At 46.2% G+C, this 17,454-nt stretch overlaps 1 protein-coding gene across 2 annotated transcripts in view; it reads left to right on the plus strand.

The window, feature by feature from the left end:
• Positions 1–17,454, plus strand: part of wdr3 (WD repeat domain 3) — a 68,857-nt gene that overhangs the window by 20,285 nt on the left and 31,118 nt on the right. For both annotated transcript variants that reach the window (XM_055644242.1, XM_055644243.1), the window contains exons 10-11: positions 12,404–12,514; positions 16,751–16,981. In XM_055644242.1, the coding sequence (XP_055500217.1) occupies positions 12,404–12,514; positions 16,751–16,981 (342 nt within the window). The remainder of the gene's footprint in view (positions 1–12,403; positions 12,515–16,750; positions 16,982–17,454) is intronic.

Here is a 17,454-nt window from a genome sequence, read left to right on the forward strand (position 1 = left end):
CATCAGACACCCTCACCCAGGTGACCCAGACGTGGTTGATCAGACCACGACTTGTGTTCAGGTGGCATTCGCTCCTCCTCTCCTGATCCAGAGCCATCTCGAGGCCTTCTCCGCTGCCTCTGTGGTGTTCTTGATGGCCTTTCTCCTTGCCACTCCGTTGATGCCCAGTGCACTCAAGGCTTTGTAGAGCGATTGCCCTGCAAAACCTCTGCAGCCAACCTCGATGGGCATACACCATGCCTTCCAGCCCTGCTTGCGGCAGTCTATGACCAGCTCTTCACACTTGGCCATCTTCCTCTCGTGGGCCTCCTCCAGACGGTCCTCCCACGGCACAGTCAGTTCCAACAAGACGATGTTTTTGGTCGCCTCTGAGACCAGGAGGATATCTGGCCTCAGGGTGGTCGTGATATTCTTCACTCTCTTCTCTCTATCTTTTGCACATGTTTGGCCTGATTGTATTCATGTACAGGTCCAGCACCGATTTTCCCACCTTTCTGGATGATCTGTTTTGCCGTGCCAATGATGGTCACGGCCGTGTGGAGAGCTGAGAAACAGCTGCGGATGTTGGCTATTGGAATGATTCTGCTGGCTCCGGCTGGGCTCCAGTTTCCGAGTCCCGGCCTCGGGGAAAAGTCAACCTACCTGTCGGTGTGGATGTCCCGATGTGATTGAGATTGGCCTCCTCACCAGGCCTCAGCGCCATATTTTCAGGGGGCTCCAGAGGGGATATTCTCTGGGTTACAGGGGGGCAGATCACCAGTTGCCAGAAATCCGGTGGTGGACCTATATAATACTTCTGATTTGATTAAACAGCAGAAAAGCTATTTACTGTACCTCAGTACATGTGACACCAATAAACCTAAACCTCGGTTCATTTCTAGCAGGTTGTTAGTAAAGTAACTCAACTTAGCTGTTGGCATGGGAAAGGAAAGATTGGCCAGTTTACTGACTTTTGATGGCCAGCATATTGTAATGGCAAATAATGTCAAATCTGGCTTTACATTGTGGTCCAAAAAACATTCACTTATGAGTATAAGAAACAAAGTGGACGAGCTTGTAGCACAGTTAGAGATTGGTACGTATGATGTTGTGGGAATTACAAATGGTTGGGAGCTGAATAATCAGGGTTGTACATCCTGTCAGAAAGACACACAGGTGGGCAGAGGGGGTGGGGAAGCCCTGTTGGTTAGGAATGAAATTCAGTCCTTAGCGAGGGGTGACATAGGATCAGTGGATGTAGAGGCATTGTGCGTAGAGTTGAGAAATTATGAGGGTAAAAAGACCCTAATGTGAGTTATCTACAGACCCCCCCAAACAGTAGCCAGTATATAAGATACATGTTACAGTAGGGGATATAATTGGCATGTCAGAAAGATAATGCTACGGTGGTCATGGGTGATTTCAATATGCAGGGAGACTGGGAAAATCAGGTTGGTACTGGACCCCAAGGAAAGGAATTTGTAGAGTGCCTCCGAGATGAATTGTTAGAGCAGCTTGTAGTGGAGTCAACCAGGGAAAAGGCAATTCTGGATTTCGTGTTATGTAATGAACCAGATTAAGGGAATACAAGGTAAAGGAACCAGTAGCGACCTCAACATGATAAGTTTTAATCTGCAATTTTAGAGGGAGAAGGTAATATCGGATGTGTCGGTATTACAGCTGAGTAAAGGCGGCCGGCCAAAGTTGATGGAAAGGGGCCCTAGCAGGGGCGACAGTGGAACAGCTATGGCAGGAATTTTGGGGAATAATCTGGTAGATGCAGGATCTTTTCATTCCAAAGAGGAAGAAAGATTCTAGGGGGTGAAAGAGGTGAACGAGCCTGACTTTCATAGGACAACAGAAGGAAACAAAACGGGCAATAAGGGCTAAAAAGATGAAGTACGAGGGGAAGCTGGCCAGGAATATAAAGAAGGACCGTAAAAGCTTCTATAGATACAATGGCTTGCAAAAGTATTCATACCCCTTGAACTTTTCCACATTTTGTCACGTTACAACCACAAACGTATTTTATTGGGATTTTATGTGATAGACCAACACAAAGTGGCGCATAATTGTGAAGTGGAAGGAAAATGATACATGGTTTTCAATTTTTTTTTACAAATAAACAACTGAAAAGTGTGGCGTGCAAAAGTATTCAGCCCCCTTTACTCTGATACCCCTAAATAAAATCCAGTGCAACCAATTGCATTCAGAAGTCACCAAATTAGTAAATAGAGTCCACGTGTGTGTAATCTAATCTCAGTATAAATACAGCTGTTCTGTGAAGGCCTCAGAGGTTTGTTAGAGAACATTAGTGAACAAACAGCATCATGAAGCCCAAGGAACACACCAGACAGGTCAGGGTATAAAGTTGTGGAGAAGTTTAAAGCAGGGTTAGGTTATAAAAAAAATCCCAAGCTTTGAACATCTCACGGAGCACTGTTCAATCCGTCATCCGAAAATGGAAAGAGTATGGCACAACTGCAAACCTACCAAGATATGGCCGTCCACCTAAACTGACAGGCCGGGCAAGGAGAGCATTGATCAGAGAAGCAGCCAAGAGGCCCATGGTAACTCTGGAGGAGCTGCAGAGATCCACAGCTCAGGTGGGAGAATCTGTCCACAGGACAACTATTAGTCGTGCACTCCACAAATCGGGCTTTTATGGAAGAGTGGCAAGAAGAAAGCCATTGTTGAAAAAAAGCCATAAGAAGTCCCGTTTGCAGTTTGCCACAAGCCATGTGGGGGACACAGCAAACATGTGGAGGAAGGTGCTCTGGTCAGATGAGACCAAAATTGAAGTTTTTGGCCTAAATGCAAAACGCTATGCGTGGTGGAGAACTAACACTGCACATCACCCTGAACACACCATCCCCACTGTGAAACATGGTAGTGGCAGCATCATGCTGTGGGGATGCTTTTCTTCAGCAGGGACAGGTAAGCTGGTCAGAGTTGATGGGAAGATGGATGGAGCCAAATACAGGGCAATCTTGGAAGAAAACCTGTTAGAGTCTGCAAAAGACTTGAGACTGGGGCGGAGGTTCACCTTCCAGCAGGACAACAACCCTAACCATACAGCCAGAGCTACAATGGAATGGTTTAGATCAAAGCATATTCATGTGTTAGAATGGCCCAGTCAAAGTCCAGACCTAAATCCAATTGAGAATCTCTGGCAAGGCTTGAAAATTGCTGTTTACAGACGCTCTCCATCCAATCTGACTGAGCTTGAGCTATTTTGCAAAGAAGAATGGACAAACATTTCAGTCTCTAGATGTGCAAAGCTGGTAGAGACAGACCCCAAAAGACTTGCAGCTGTAATTGCAGCGAAAGGTGGTTCTACAAAGTATTGACTCAGGGGGGCTGAATACTTTTGCACGCCACACTTTTCAGTTTTTTATTTGTAAAAAAATTTGAAAACCATGAAAAATGTTCCTTCCACTTCACAATTATGCGCCACTTTGTGTTGGTCTATCACATAAAATCCCAATAAAATACATTTACGTTTGTGGTTGTAACGTGACAAATTGTGGAAAAGTTCAAGGGGTATGAAAATTTTTGCAACCCACTGTATGTTAAGGGAAAAAGAGTAGCAAAGTCAAATGTGGGTGCCTTGAAGGCAGACACAGGTGAAATTATTATGGGCAACAAGGAAATGGCAGAAGAGTTGAACAGGTACTTCGGATCTGTCTTCACTAAGGAAGACACTAACAATCTCCCAGATGTACTGGAGGACAGAGGATCTAAGGCGGTAGGTATTGACATGGATAGAAAATTGGTTGGCAGACCGGAAGCAAAGAGTAGGAGTGAACGGGTTCTTTTCAGAATGGCAGGCAGTGGCGAGTGGAGTGCCGCAAGGCTCGGTGTTGGGGCTGCAACTGTTTACCATATATATTAATGATTTGGAAGAGGAAATTAGGAGCAATACTAGCAAGTTTGCGGATGACACAAAGCTGGGTGGCAGTGTGAACTGTGAAGAGGATGTTAGGAGGTTGCAGGGTGACCTGGACAGGTTGAGTGAGTGGGCAGATGCGTGGCAGATGCAGTATAACATAGATAAATGTGAGGTTATCCACTTTGGCGGCAAAAAACAAGGGGTCAGATTATTATCTCAATGGGGTTAGGTTAGGTAAGGAGGAGGTACAGCGAGACCTGGGTGTCCTTGTACACCGGTCACTGAAAGTTGGCGTGCAGGTACAGCAGGCAGAGAAGAAAGCTAATGGAATGTTGACCTTCGCAACAAGAGGATTTCAGTATAGGAGTAAAGAGGTTCTTCTGCAGTTGTATCGGACTCTGGTAAGACCACACCTGGAGTATTGTGTACAGTTTTGGTCTCCTTATTTGATGAAGGACACCCTTGTGATTGAGGCCGTGCAGCGTAGGTTCACGAGATTGATCCCTGGGATGGCGGGACTGTCATATGAGGAAAGATTGAAAAGACTAGGCTTGTATTCACTGGAGTTTAGAAGGATAAGGGGGTATCTTATAGAAATATATAAAATTATAAAAGGACTGGACAAGCTAGATGCAGGAAAAATGTTCCCAATGTTGGGCGAGTCCAGAACCAGGGGCCCCAGTCTTAGAATAAAGGGGAGGTCATTTAAGACTGAGGTGAGAAATAACTTTTTCACCCAGAGAGTTGTGAATTTATGGAATTCCCTGCCACAGAGGGCAGTGGAGACCAAGTCACTGGATGGATTTAAGAGAGAGTTAGATAGAGCTCTAGGGGCTAGTGCAGTCAAGGGATATGGGGAGAAGGCAGGCACAGGTTATTGATAGGGGACGATCAGCCATGATCCCAATGAATGGCGGTGCTGGCTCGAAGGGCCGAATGGCCTCCTCCTGCAACTATTTTCTATGTTTCTATGACAAGGGAAGTCATGGACAGTATAAATCTAAAAGAGAAAATGTATAACATATGCAAACATTAGTGGGAAGCCAGAGGATTGGGAAGCTTTTAAAGAACAACAGAAGGTAACTATAGTTAAAAGGCAATATGGAGAGAAAAGATGAAATACGAAGGTAAGCTATAATATAAAAGAGGATAGCAAGAGTTTCTTCAGTTATATAAAGAGTAAGAAAGGCAAGAGTGGACATTAGGCCACTGGAGAATGATGCAGGAGGAGTGATAATGGGGAATAAAGAAATGGCGGAGGAGTTGAATAGCTTTTTTGCATCAGTCTTCACAGTGGAAGACACCAGCAACGTGCCTGAAATTCAGGAGATTCAGGGGGTGGAAATTAGTGGAGGAGTGGCCATTGCTAGGGAGAAGGTTCTTGGGAAGATGAAATGACTGAAGGTGGATAAGTCACCTGGACCACATAGACTGCACCCTGGGGTTCTGAAAGAGGTGGCTTTAGAGATTGTGGAGGCATTGACAGTGATATTTCAAGAATCACTAGAGACAGGAGAGGTCCCAGATGAATGAAAAATTGCCAAAATTACCCCCGCTGCACAAGAAGGGAGCAAAGCAGAATCGGTTATTCTTATAGTCGGTTAGTCTGACTTCCGTGGTTGGTAAGATTTTAGAGTCATTATAAAGGATGAGGTTACGGAGTACTTAGAAGTTCACGATAAAATAGGCCAAAGTCAGCATGGCTTTATAAAGGGGAGGACTTGCTTGAAAAATTTGCTGGAATTCGTTGAAGAAAATAGCAGGACAGACAAAGGAGAGTCAGTAGATGTTGTTTACTTAGATTTTCAGAAAGCCTTTGTTAAGGTGCCACACGTGAGGCTGTTAAGGAAGATGAGAGCCTATGGCATCCAAGGGCAGACACTAGCATGGATAGCAGGTTGGCTGGATGGCAGAAGGCAAAGAGTGGCAATAAAGGGGTTGGCTGCCAGTGACTAGCGGAGTTCCGTAGAGCTCGGTGCTGGGACCGCTACTCCTCACGTTGTATATTAATGATTTGGATGTGGGGATTGAAGGCTATGTGGCCAAGTTTGCGGATAATACGGAAATAGATGGAGGGGCAGGTAGTGTAGGGAAAGCAGGAACTCTGCAGAAGGACTTGGACAGATTGGGAGAGTGGGCAGAGAAGTGGCAGATGGAATATAGTGTAGCACAGTTTGGAGTTGTGCATTTTGGTCGTCGGAATAAAGGTGTAGACTATTTTCTAAATAGGGAGATAAAACAGAAATCGGAGGTGCAAAGGGACTTGGGAGTGCTGGTGCAGAATTCCCAAATAGTTAATCTGCAAGTTGAATCAGTAGTAAAGAATGCAAACTCAATGCTAGCATTTATTTCAAGAGTGCTTGTATACAAAAATCGGGATGTAATGCTGAGGCTCTAAGGTGCTGGTAAGACCGTATTTGGAATATTGTGATCAATTTTGGGCACCATATCTGAGGAAGGATGTACTGGCTCTGGATATGGTCCGGAGGAGGTTTACAAGAATGATCCCAGGAATGAGTGGATTAATATATGATGAGCATTTGTCAGCACTGGGCCAGTACTCGCTGGAATTTAGAAGAATGAGGGGGATCCTCATTTGAAAGGTACCGAATAGTGAAAGGCTTGGACAGAGTGGATGTGGGTAGGATGTTTCCATTAGTGGGAGAGTCTTGGACTAGTGGTCATAGCCTCAGAATTACAGATTGTTCCTTTTGAAAGGAGATGAGGAGGAATTTATTTTGTCAGATGGTGGTGAATCTGTGAAATTCATTGCCAATGAATATTTGAGAGATAGATAGATTCTTGATTAGGGGGGGGGTGGGGGGGGGGGGGGGGGGGGGGGGGGGGGGGGTGTCCGGGGGGGGGGGGGGAGAAGACAGGAGAATGAGGGGGGGGGGGGGGGTGGGGGGGGGGGGGGGGGGGGGGGGGGGGGGGGGGGGGGGGGATCAGCCATGATTGAATTGAAGGGCCAAATGGCCATTTCGGCTCCTATCACTTATGACCTTATGTCCCCTACAACTCTCCCCAACTTCTACAGATGCACCACAGCAAGCATTTTATCGGGATGCATCACAGCTTGGTTTGGGAACAGCTCCATCCACGACCACAAGAAATTGCAGCATATTGTGGACGCAGACCAGACCATCACACAAACCAACCTCCCTTCTATTGACTCCATTTGTACCTCACGCTGCCTCGGCAAGGCCAGCAGCATAATCAAGGACGAGTCGCACCCTGGCCACTCCCTCTTCTCCCCTCTCCCATTAGGCAAAAGCTACAGAAGTGTGAAAACACACACCTCCAGATTCAGGGGCAGTTTCTTCCCAGCTGTTATCAGGCAACTGAATCATCCTACCACAACCAGAGAGCAGTGCTGAACTACTATCCACCTCTGACGACGCTCGGACTAACCTCGATTTGACTTTGCTGGCTTTACCTTACACTAACGTTATTCCCTTATCGTGTATCTATACACTGTAAATGGCTCAAATGTAATTGTGTATTTTCTTTCTGATTACTGGTTAGCACGCAACAAATGCTTTTCACTGTACCTCGGTACACGTGACAATAAACTAACTAGCTACGCCTTACACTCGCGCACACACACACACACACGTACCAACGAGGACAGGATTGAGTGACCTGTAGTGTTGTAAAGTGCAGCACTAGGGAACATTCTGTTCTTGGCTCATGTTGCTGTGTAACACTGTATTTGGCAGCTTGCAAATAACAGTGTCAAGCTGTTCTATGTTTTCTCCTACAACTCGGCTGATTATTCAAAAACATTTGATTAATCTCTCAAGCTTTTCTGTGTCAGAGAGCTTGGAAAATTATATCAACATTTAATAATACTTTCTTGGGCATCCTGAAGCAAAATAAAGTTATTGTTTTATAGTTTACTAAGTTGTCAGCACGCAGCAAATTAACAAACTGGTCGACAATTCTGGATGATTTATCCTGGGCTCAGACAGGTTGGAAGTGGTTTGTTTTCGTGTCTCCAATGTGTGCATTAGCCTTGTTCTGTTTGCTTCCTGTATATTTGCTGCTTTAAGGAAGAAGTTTCCAGATTTAAGAATTAAGTGTGGGCAATTGATAAGAGCTTTGTAAAGAACTGTCTGTGTTGGGGCAGCACAGTGGCGCAGTGGTAGAGCTGCTGCCTCACAGCACCAGAGACCCGGGTTCCATCCTGACCTCGGGTGCTGTCTGTACAGTGTTTGTACATTCTCCCTGTAACCTTGTGGGTTTTCTCCGGGTGCTCCGGTTTTCACCCACACCCCAGCGGTGTACATATTTGTAGGTTAATTGGCTTTGGTAAAGATTGTAAAAGCCTGTAGGATAGTGCTAGTGTGCGGGGTGATCACTGGTGTGCTGTATCTCTAAACTAAACTAAAACTCCTGTTTCACTCAGCTCATCCTGCAAATAGTTCCTTTCAGCAGAAAGCAGAGGGCCAAAATCCAATGGCAGCAGGCAGCAGGCAGCTAGAGTGTGGATCTACTGTTGTGCTGCTTGTGTCTCTCGACCAGGCAGTCACTGCCTTCCTGGGAGCTTCAGTGAGAGGCAGTTTGCCAGTTTCCTGCTCCAAGTATATCCACAGCCGTCATGGTGATTTCATGAGATTGTGGTTTGCTGACACCAGCGAGTGCCAGCTACATTTTTAACTCTGCTTGGAACAGGAAGGCTGTTACTGCTCGTCTGCCAGGAGAGGTCACTTCACACAGGTTTTATATTACTTTCCTGGCACTCTCTCTGGCCCCCGCAAGGAATGTCTACGTCTCCCCTGCCTCACGCTTCTCCACATTTCCCACACCATTCTTGATCAATCATGTGGGTGGCGCAGCGGTAGAGTTGCTGCCTCACGGGTTCCATCCTGACCTCGGGTGCTGACTACACAGTTTGCATGTTCTGCCCGTGACCTGCGTGCATGTTCTCTGGGTGCTCCGGTTTGCCCTCACATCCCAAAGACGTACTTTGACAAGAGATTAGTGTGCAGAATTAGAGCACATGATATTGGGGGTAGGGTGTTGACATGGATAGAGAACTGGTTGGCAGACAGGAAGCAAAGAGTAGGAATTAACGGGTCCTTTTCAGAATGGCAGGCAGTGACTAGTGGGATGCTGCAAGGCTCAGTACTGGGACCACAGCTATTTACAATATAAACGATTTAGACGAAGGAATTAAAAGTAACATCTCCAGGTTGCGGATGACACAAAGCTGGGTAGCAGTGTGAGCTGCGAGGAGGATGCTAGGAGGCTGCAGGGTGACTTGGACAGGTTGGGTGAGTGGGCAGATGCATGGCAGATGCAGTATAATGTGGATAAATGTGATGTTATCCACTTTGGTGGCAAGAACAAGAAGGCAGATTATTATCTGAAAGTTGTCAGATTAGGAAAAGGAGAAGTGCAATGAGACCTGGGTGTGATTGTACATCGGTCACTGAAAGTAAGCATGTAGGTACAGCAGGCAGTGAAGAAAGCTAATGGCATGTTGGCCTTCGTAGCGAGAGGATTTGAAAATAGGAGCAGAGGTCCTTCTGCAGTTGTACAGGGCCCTGGTGAGACCACACCTGGAGTATTGTGTGCAGTTCTGGTCTACTAATTTGAGGAAGGACATTCTTGCTAATGAGGGAATGCAGAGTAGGTTTACAAGGTTAATTCCCGGGATGGCGGGACTGTCATATGCTGAAAGAATGGAGCGAATGGAAAGAATGGATACTCTGGAATTTAGAAGGTTGAGAGGGGATAATATTGAAACATATAAGATTATTAAGGGATTGGACATGCTAGAGGCAAGAAACATGTTCCCGATGTTGGGGGAGTCCAGAATCAGAGGCCACAGTTTAAGAAGGATAGGCCATTTAGAATGGAGATGAGGAAAATCTTTTTCACACAGAGAGTTGTGAATCTGTGGAATTCTCTGCCTCAGAAGGCAGTGGAGGCCAATTTGTTAGATGCTTTCAAGAGAGAGTTAGATAGAGCTCTTAAAGATAGTGGAGTCAAGGGAACACAGAAAAGCTGGAGAAACTCAGCGGGTGCAGCAGCATCTATGGAGCGAAGGAAATAGGCAACGTTTCGGGCCGAAACCCTTCAGGTTCCTTCGCTTTTCTGTGTAACCTTCGATTCTCCAGCATCTGCAGTTCCCTCTTAAACACGTGGAGTCAAGGGATATGGGGAATGGCAGGAACGGGGTACTGATTGTGGATGATCAGCCATGATCATATTGAATGGCGGTGCTGGCTTGAAGGGCCAAATAGTCTACTCCTGCGCCTATTTTCTACGTTTCTATGTACAAGTTTATCGGTCAATTGGCTTTGGTAAACATTGTAAATTGCCACAAGTGTGCAGGATAACATTAGTACCTGTATACGGGGATCGCTGGTCAGCACAGACACAGTGGGCCAAAGGGCCTGTTACAGAGCTGTTCCAAAGAAACAAATACCTTTGACGCCACACAAATAACCTACTGTATTTATCTGCTGATCGATATTTAGTGCCCCTATGTTTTCTTTCCATTTCTTTCTTTAAATTGTACACACCATTGAAATTATATAGTTCCACCACCGATGATCTGGAAGCTGGTGCTCCAGGCTCCTCTGTGATGCGGAAAAATCCCACCCCATCCCCCACCGGAAGTCCCCCCGAAAATGTGGTGCTAGCCTGGGTGAGGCGGCTGATCTCGACCTCATCGGGACTTCCGCGACTGATCGGCGGGTGTAATTTGCGTTCTGTGGCCGGGGCTCTGGAAATGCGGCTTGGCTCGAGCTGGCAGATCCATTCCCATAGCCAACTTCCGCAGCCGACTTTGTGGTCTTCCCGAGGCCGGTATCTCAGTCTTAAGGGCCTGTCCCACTGTACGAGGTAATTCCAGAGTTCTCCCGAGTTTTCCCCGATTCGAACTCGGAGAATGTCCGCAGCGGGTCCGTAGGAGTTTGTAGATGTCTTGTATCAGCTCGTACGAGTAAAAAGTAACCATTTTTTTCATCACAAGTATTTTTTTACTCGTGGACATTTTTCACGGTGTTGAAAAAACGTCACGAGTTTACCGGATTTCTGTTACTCGTACGAGCCGCTACGAGACATCCACGGCCACCTACGGACCCGCTATGGACATTCTCCGAGTTCGAATCAGGGGAAAACTCGGGAGAACTCTTGAATTACCTCGTACAGTGGGACTGGCCCTTTACCGAGGCAGTGACCTCTGTTAAGCCAGCAAAATGGATAATACGGCAAGGCTCTGGAACCAAGGGTGCCAGAAAATAGGTGGTGGACCTATTCCAGGAAAATGTTACCATGACTCAAATCTCACTGAGGTCATCGTACATTTAATCATTTTCCAAGACGTGAAGGCATAGCTTTAAGGTGAGAGGGGCAGTCTAAAGGAGTAGAAACAAATAACTGCAGATGCTGGTTTATACACAAAATGATACAAAGTGCTTTAGTAACTCAGTGGGTCACACAACATATCTGGAGAACATAGATAGGTGACATTTTGCGTTTGGACTCTTCGTTAGTCTGACCCATCGAGTTCCTCCAGCACTTGGTTGTTGTAGATCTAAAGCCAAGTTGTTTTAGTTACTACCACTTACATCAGTTAACGTCAGATGCTGGAGTCTTGCACAGAACTCAAACTACAGGAGTAACGCAGTGAGTCAAGTAACATGTGTGGAAGGAATGGACTGACAAATTACCGAGAAGTGAAAGGCCTGAATAGAGTGGATGTGGAGAGGATGTTTCCACTAGTGGGAAAGTCTCGGACCAGAGGTCATAGCCTCAGAATTATGTGACGTTCCTTTAGGAAGGAGATGAGGAGGAATTTCTTTAGTCAGTGGGTGGTGAATCTGTGGAATTTTCTGCCACAAAGGGCTGTGGAGGCCAAGTCAATGGAAATTTTTTAAGGCAGAGATAGATAGGTTCTTGATTAGTACGAGTGTCAGGGTTATGGGAAGAAGGCAGGAGAATGGGGATGAGAGGGAGAGATAGATCATCCATGATCGAATGGAGGAATAGACTTGATGGGCCGAATGGCCTAATTCTTCTCCTATCACTTATGAACATGAAATTTCACCGGTTTTGGCTCAATAGTGTTTTTATGGTCACGTGCGAAGTGCTAACACAGTGGAATTATTTTTCTCACGAAGAGTCCAGTTGAGTATCGCCATATCCCTGAACGTTGATTAGCAAGTGGATAGAAATAATCTACTGATGTAAGAGGTGCCATTTTCAAAATCCACCGTCCAGTTCTTATGACTATAATAATGACTGGAGTAAATAAAAAAACATTGTACATTAAATTAACTTATTTTACTGCATAGGAAAGAACTGCAGATGCTGGTTTAACTCAAGGGTAGACACAAAATGCTGCAGTAACTCAGCGGGACAGGCTGCATCTCTGGAGAGAAGGAATGGGTGATGTTTCGGATCGAGACCCTTCCTCAATCTGAGGAAGTAACTCCTGCTGAGTTACTGCAGCATTTTGTGTCTCTCCTTATTGTACTGCATATATTTAAACGGACTCTTTTGTCAATTTTTCCGTAGGAAAAGAGCGGAATCTGGCGAAGATGTCACTGAGTTGGAATCGACTGTGGAACAAACCCTAAAGGATGAGATTGAGGTGTTAACAAAAATTAAAGCCTCAGCTAAGATCAGGTACGGACGGTTGAGTTATATAACTGACCAAAAAAAAAAAAAACTTGTCATGTAATTTTGGGCAGTGCGGCAGGTTGAACCGCTGCCTCACGGCGCCAGTCCCCGGTTTGTCCTCCCACTGGTTGCTGTCTGTGTGGGGTTTTCACGTTCACTGCGTTAAGTTTCCTTCGGGTGCTCCAATTTTCTCCCACGACCCAAAAATAGTATGGAGTTAATAGGTTGATTAGCAACTAAATGATACACCTTCAGTGTACAGGTGAGTGGTGGGATCTTCATGAGTGATAGGAGCAGAATTAGGCCATTCGGCCCATCAAGTCTACTCCACCATTCAGTCATGGCTGATCTATCTTTCCCTCTCAACCTCAATCTCCTGCCTTCTCCCCATAACCCCTGACCCCTGTACTAATCAGAATGGTTTGGGGAGAATGGACAATGGAATGAATGTAGAATTGGTGATTGATGGTCAGCATGGACTCGATGGGCTGAAGGGCCTGCTTCCTTGCTACATTTCTCTACTGCTTCTGTGAATAATGTTTGAGAGTCATGGAGGTATTTGATCATTGATTAAAATATTAATCATAGGTCTCTCGTCAGTAATAAAAATGATCAAATCTTCAGAAATTAACCTTTTTTAACCCAAAGTTTGAGTTATAGCTGTTGTATCATTGCTCTAACGTTTAGAAAGAAAGCAGTAATTATAGTGCTCTATGGATACAATTAAAATGACCATGTGTTTTTCCTCTGAATGGAAGCTTTGAAGAGTGAAACATAACTGTGCAGGGATTTATACTGAAGAAGGGTCCCGACTTGAAATGTCACCTATCCATGTTCTCCAGTTCACATCGAGTTCACAGAGTGTACAATGGTGAAAACAATGTCAAGTACAAGACCTATCTATGTTCCCCACAGATGCTGCCTGACCTGCTAAGTTACCCCAGCACTCTGTATTTCTTCATACTTAGCCAAGTGAGAATTATGGATTACACTTTACAGCAGTACAATGTAGCTAAGGGCTTATCCTGCTAAAAAGTTCTGACTATATAGAAAACTGGCAAAGAAGGCATATGGTCTACTTGGTTGCATAGGTGGAGGAATTGAGGCCAAGAGTCATGGAGTCGTGATGCAGCTTTATAGGACTTTGTTAGGCTGCATGTGGAGGTTTACCAGAACGCTGCCGGGATTCGGGGGTTTCAGCTACAGGGAGAGGTTGAACAGACTGGGATTGTTTTCTCTGGAGCGTTGGAGGTTGTGGGGAGACCTGATAGAAGCATATAAAATGATGAGAGGCATAGAAACGGTAGACAGTTAGATTCTTTCTCCGGGATGAGAAAATCAAACACTAGAGAGTGTAGCTTTAAGGTGAGAGGGGATACAAAAATAAATATGTTGGGCAGGTTTTTTTTCACAGAGGGTGGTGGGTGCCTGGAACGTGCTGCTGGGAGTGGAGGTGGAGGCAGATACCATAGTGGGGTTTTAAGAGATTTCTGGATGAGAACATGCATATGAATGAAATAGCAAGATATGAATTATGTGCAAACAGATAAGAGTTGGTCTTGAGACCATAAAATATAGGATCAGAATTAAGCCATTCGGCCCATCAAGTCTGGGTCTGCCATTCGATCTTGGCTAATCGACTTTTCACTCTCAACCCCATTCTCCTGCTTTCTCCCCATAACCTTTGACACACCTACTAATTGAGAGCTTATCAATTTGCACTTTAAAAATACCCAATGACTTGCCCAGGGGTGTGGGTGATAGGGTGGGGGAGGGAGAGAATTGTCTGCACCTGGGGGGGGGGGTGGGTCTGAGTGGGCAGTAGTGGCGCTGTGGGGGGGGGGGGGGGGGTGGTTTGCAGTAGTGCCTTTAACCTGCAGCCAAAGTGCACCCCACCACCCTCAGCTTTCGGCCTCACTCTGCGGCTCCAGGATCTTCGAGCTGGTCGCCGCAGAAGCAGCCAGCACGCTGCCCACTCCCCGCACGCTGCTCTCTCCCCGCACTCGCTCAACACACTCTGCTCGCTCCGCTCCTTCAGCTTTATTCTCCTCGCCACGGTGGTTGACAGCGGGTGCTGGGAGGGGCGTTTTTTACGATTTTTAAACCATCATTACTTTTGTACTATTCCACTGATTGGAAGAAAACTTGTTGCACTTGCAGCACATGAGAATGGCGAGTAAGGTTGCGAAAATCGTAGCGCTATTGGGCACCGTTTTTGCCCAATTGTAGAAACAATGCAAACTGGAAGAGGACAAGATGAGAGTTTTATAAATATACTAGACTAAGTAGGACCCGTTGGGTCCCATGTTCACACGGGAGGGCTGGTCCCCGACGCAATATTCCACCTCTCCACCAATTCCAATATTTCTGGAGTGCTGGAAGCTCACTCACGGCTGGTGGGCTGGCAGTTGACTCATGACTATTCCTTGAAATTCCATTTCAAGCAGGGTGCAAGGCCACCAAATTCAAATCCATGTTCCTACCATTTCAAGCAGGGTGCAAGGCCACCAAATTCATGTGCAGTTTCATTCCACTTCAAGCAGGGTGCAAGGCCACCAAATTCAAATGCAGTTTCATACCATTTCATGCAGGGTGAAACCACCATAAAACCACACAAAACACCAAACTCACAGTTCAGTAGACATTCAGTGTGTTCAGTTGATTCACAGCTCAAACAGTCGTGACCTCCCCCTCCCCCATCATGCAGAGACTGAGCCACACCCACACTTCCGGCTTTTATAACCTCTCCCCCTCCCACCGGAAAAGGTGTGGCTTTCATGGTGTGATTGACAGGAGAGAGATTCTCAACAATTTTTAAACACTAATAACACTTATTTTTCATTGATGGGAAGAATTCTCTGCACCTGCTCAGCGGAGTGGGACTGAGTAAGATGGCCAAAATTCACAGCCGTAAGTGGTAGCGTTTTAACTGAAATCAATATACAGGAAGTAAGTGCATTTGCAGTAGTGCCTTTAACTTCAAGCCAAAGCACCCAATCCACCATTTGTAGTATGAAGTGCCTTTCAACTTCAAGCCAAAGCACCCAAGCCACCATTTGCAGTAAGTAGTGCCTTTCAACTTCAAGCCAAAGCACCCAAGCCACCATTTGAAGTAAGTAGTACCTTTCAACTTCAAGCCAAAACACCCAAACAACCATTTGCAGGCAGTGCCTTTTTACTTCAAACAAACCATATTTTCATTTTCAAACCACATTAAGAGGACTCACTGTTGTGTAGACATTTATTCAGTGTAATTCAGAGCTCAGAGAGACGTGACCCTTGGCTTCATCCATCTTGCAGAGACTGAGTGAGGCACACCACTTCCTGGTTTTATGGTCCCTCCCCCTCCCTCCAGCAGGGGCAGCAGAGGGAATGGTGAATTTTTAAAAACTATTAATATCTTTTTGATTTGTCACCGATGGGAAAAATCCTACGCACCCGTAAGGCGGAGGGGGACTCTGAGCGAGGTGGCCAAAAATGACGGCCGTAGGTGGCGGCGTTCTGTCGGAAATTGCAGCACAGTGGGCCAAAAGCGGTCAAGATCAGAGTTTTAGTAATATAGATAGATGTGGAGAGGCTGTTTCCAATAGTTGGGCAATCTAGAGGCCGCAGCCTCAGAGTAAAAGGATGTATCTTTAGAAAGTAGATGAGGAGGAATTTCTTTAGCCAGAGGGTGGTGAGTCTGTGGAATTCAGCCACAGACTGCTGTGGATGCCGTCAATGGATATTTTTACGGCGGTTGATGGATTCTTGATTAGTAGGGATGTCGAAGGTCACGGGGAGAAGGCAGGAGAATGGGGTTGAGAGGGAAAGATAAATCGGCCATGATTGAATGGGGCAGTAGACTGGATGGCCCATTGGCCTATTCCTGCTCCTATATCTTACTGGTCTTATGGTTTAGAAAAGAGGTGGAGGCGGGACACGGCTTAGCAAGTAATAGGTGGATACAGGCGAGGGGGGTGGATTGGCTGGTCTCTGGAGTCAGTGAGCCCACGCCGACCAGCGATCATCCATTAACTTGTTCAACCCTACACATCTGGGGCAATTTACAGTCACCAATTAAACCGACAAACCTGCATGTCGTTGGAATGTGGGAGGAACGGAGCACCCGGGGAACAGGAAAAACATAGAGAGAGCGCCTGTAGTCAGGATAGAATCCGGGTGTCTGGCGCTGCAAGGCAACATCTCTACCGCTGGGCCCTATGAATTTTACTTTCATCCTGACTTGTTTTTTTCTTGTAGATCGGTCAGTTTTCTTTCGTTGCCAAACGGGGAGGTGAAGATTGTGGCACTGTTGCAGAACAACACAGTTGAAGCGTTCAACCTGAACTCCACAGGAATTACACCAGAGTACACAAACTTTGCCAGAATAACCATTGCAGGCCACCGGACCGATACAAGAACCCTGGCCTTCAGCTCTGACAACATCGCAGTACTTTCTGCCTCAGCTGAGACGGTCAAAATATGGAACAGGTCGGTAGCATTTATTTTCTGCCACGTACTTTTTCCCGGCTTCTGAGCCAAAGCTTGTCTGTCTGCAATTGACATCATCAGAGAAAGTTGGAAAATCGGGAAAAAAGCTACTAGCCAGTTCAAGAGGAAAGCTTTGCGATCCTTTAAGGGCCTGTCCCACTTACGTGTCCTTGGCACGCTAATTATGCGACCTCGTGGTCGCGTTGAGCCGCGATGGTCCCACGAAGGTCGGGTGCGATTACATGCGTATGCACAGCCGTCTGGAGCGAGTGACGTCATTTGAAGATGGACACAAAGCTGCAGTAACTCAGCAGGACCGGCAGCATCTCTGGAGAGAAGCAATGGGGGATGTTTCGTGTCGAGACTTCTTCAGTCTGAAAAGAAGGGTCTTGACCCGAAACGTCACCCATTGCTTCTATCCATAGATGCTGCCGGTCCCGCTGAGTTACTCCTGTATTTTGCGTCTATCTTAA

The sequence above is a fragment of the Leucoraja erinacea genome, chromosome 13 (genome assembly GCF_028641065.1).
Source record: "Leucoraja erinacea ecotype New England chromosome 13, Leri_hhj_1, whole genome shotgun sequence".
In the NCBI taxonomy this organism is placed as follows: Eukaryota; Metazoa; Chordata; class Chondrichthyes; order Rajiformes; family Rajidae; genus Leucoraja; species Leucoraja erinaceus.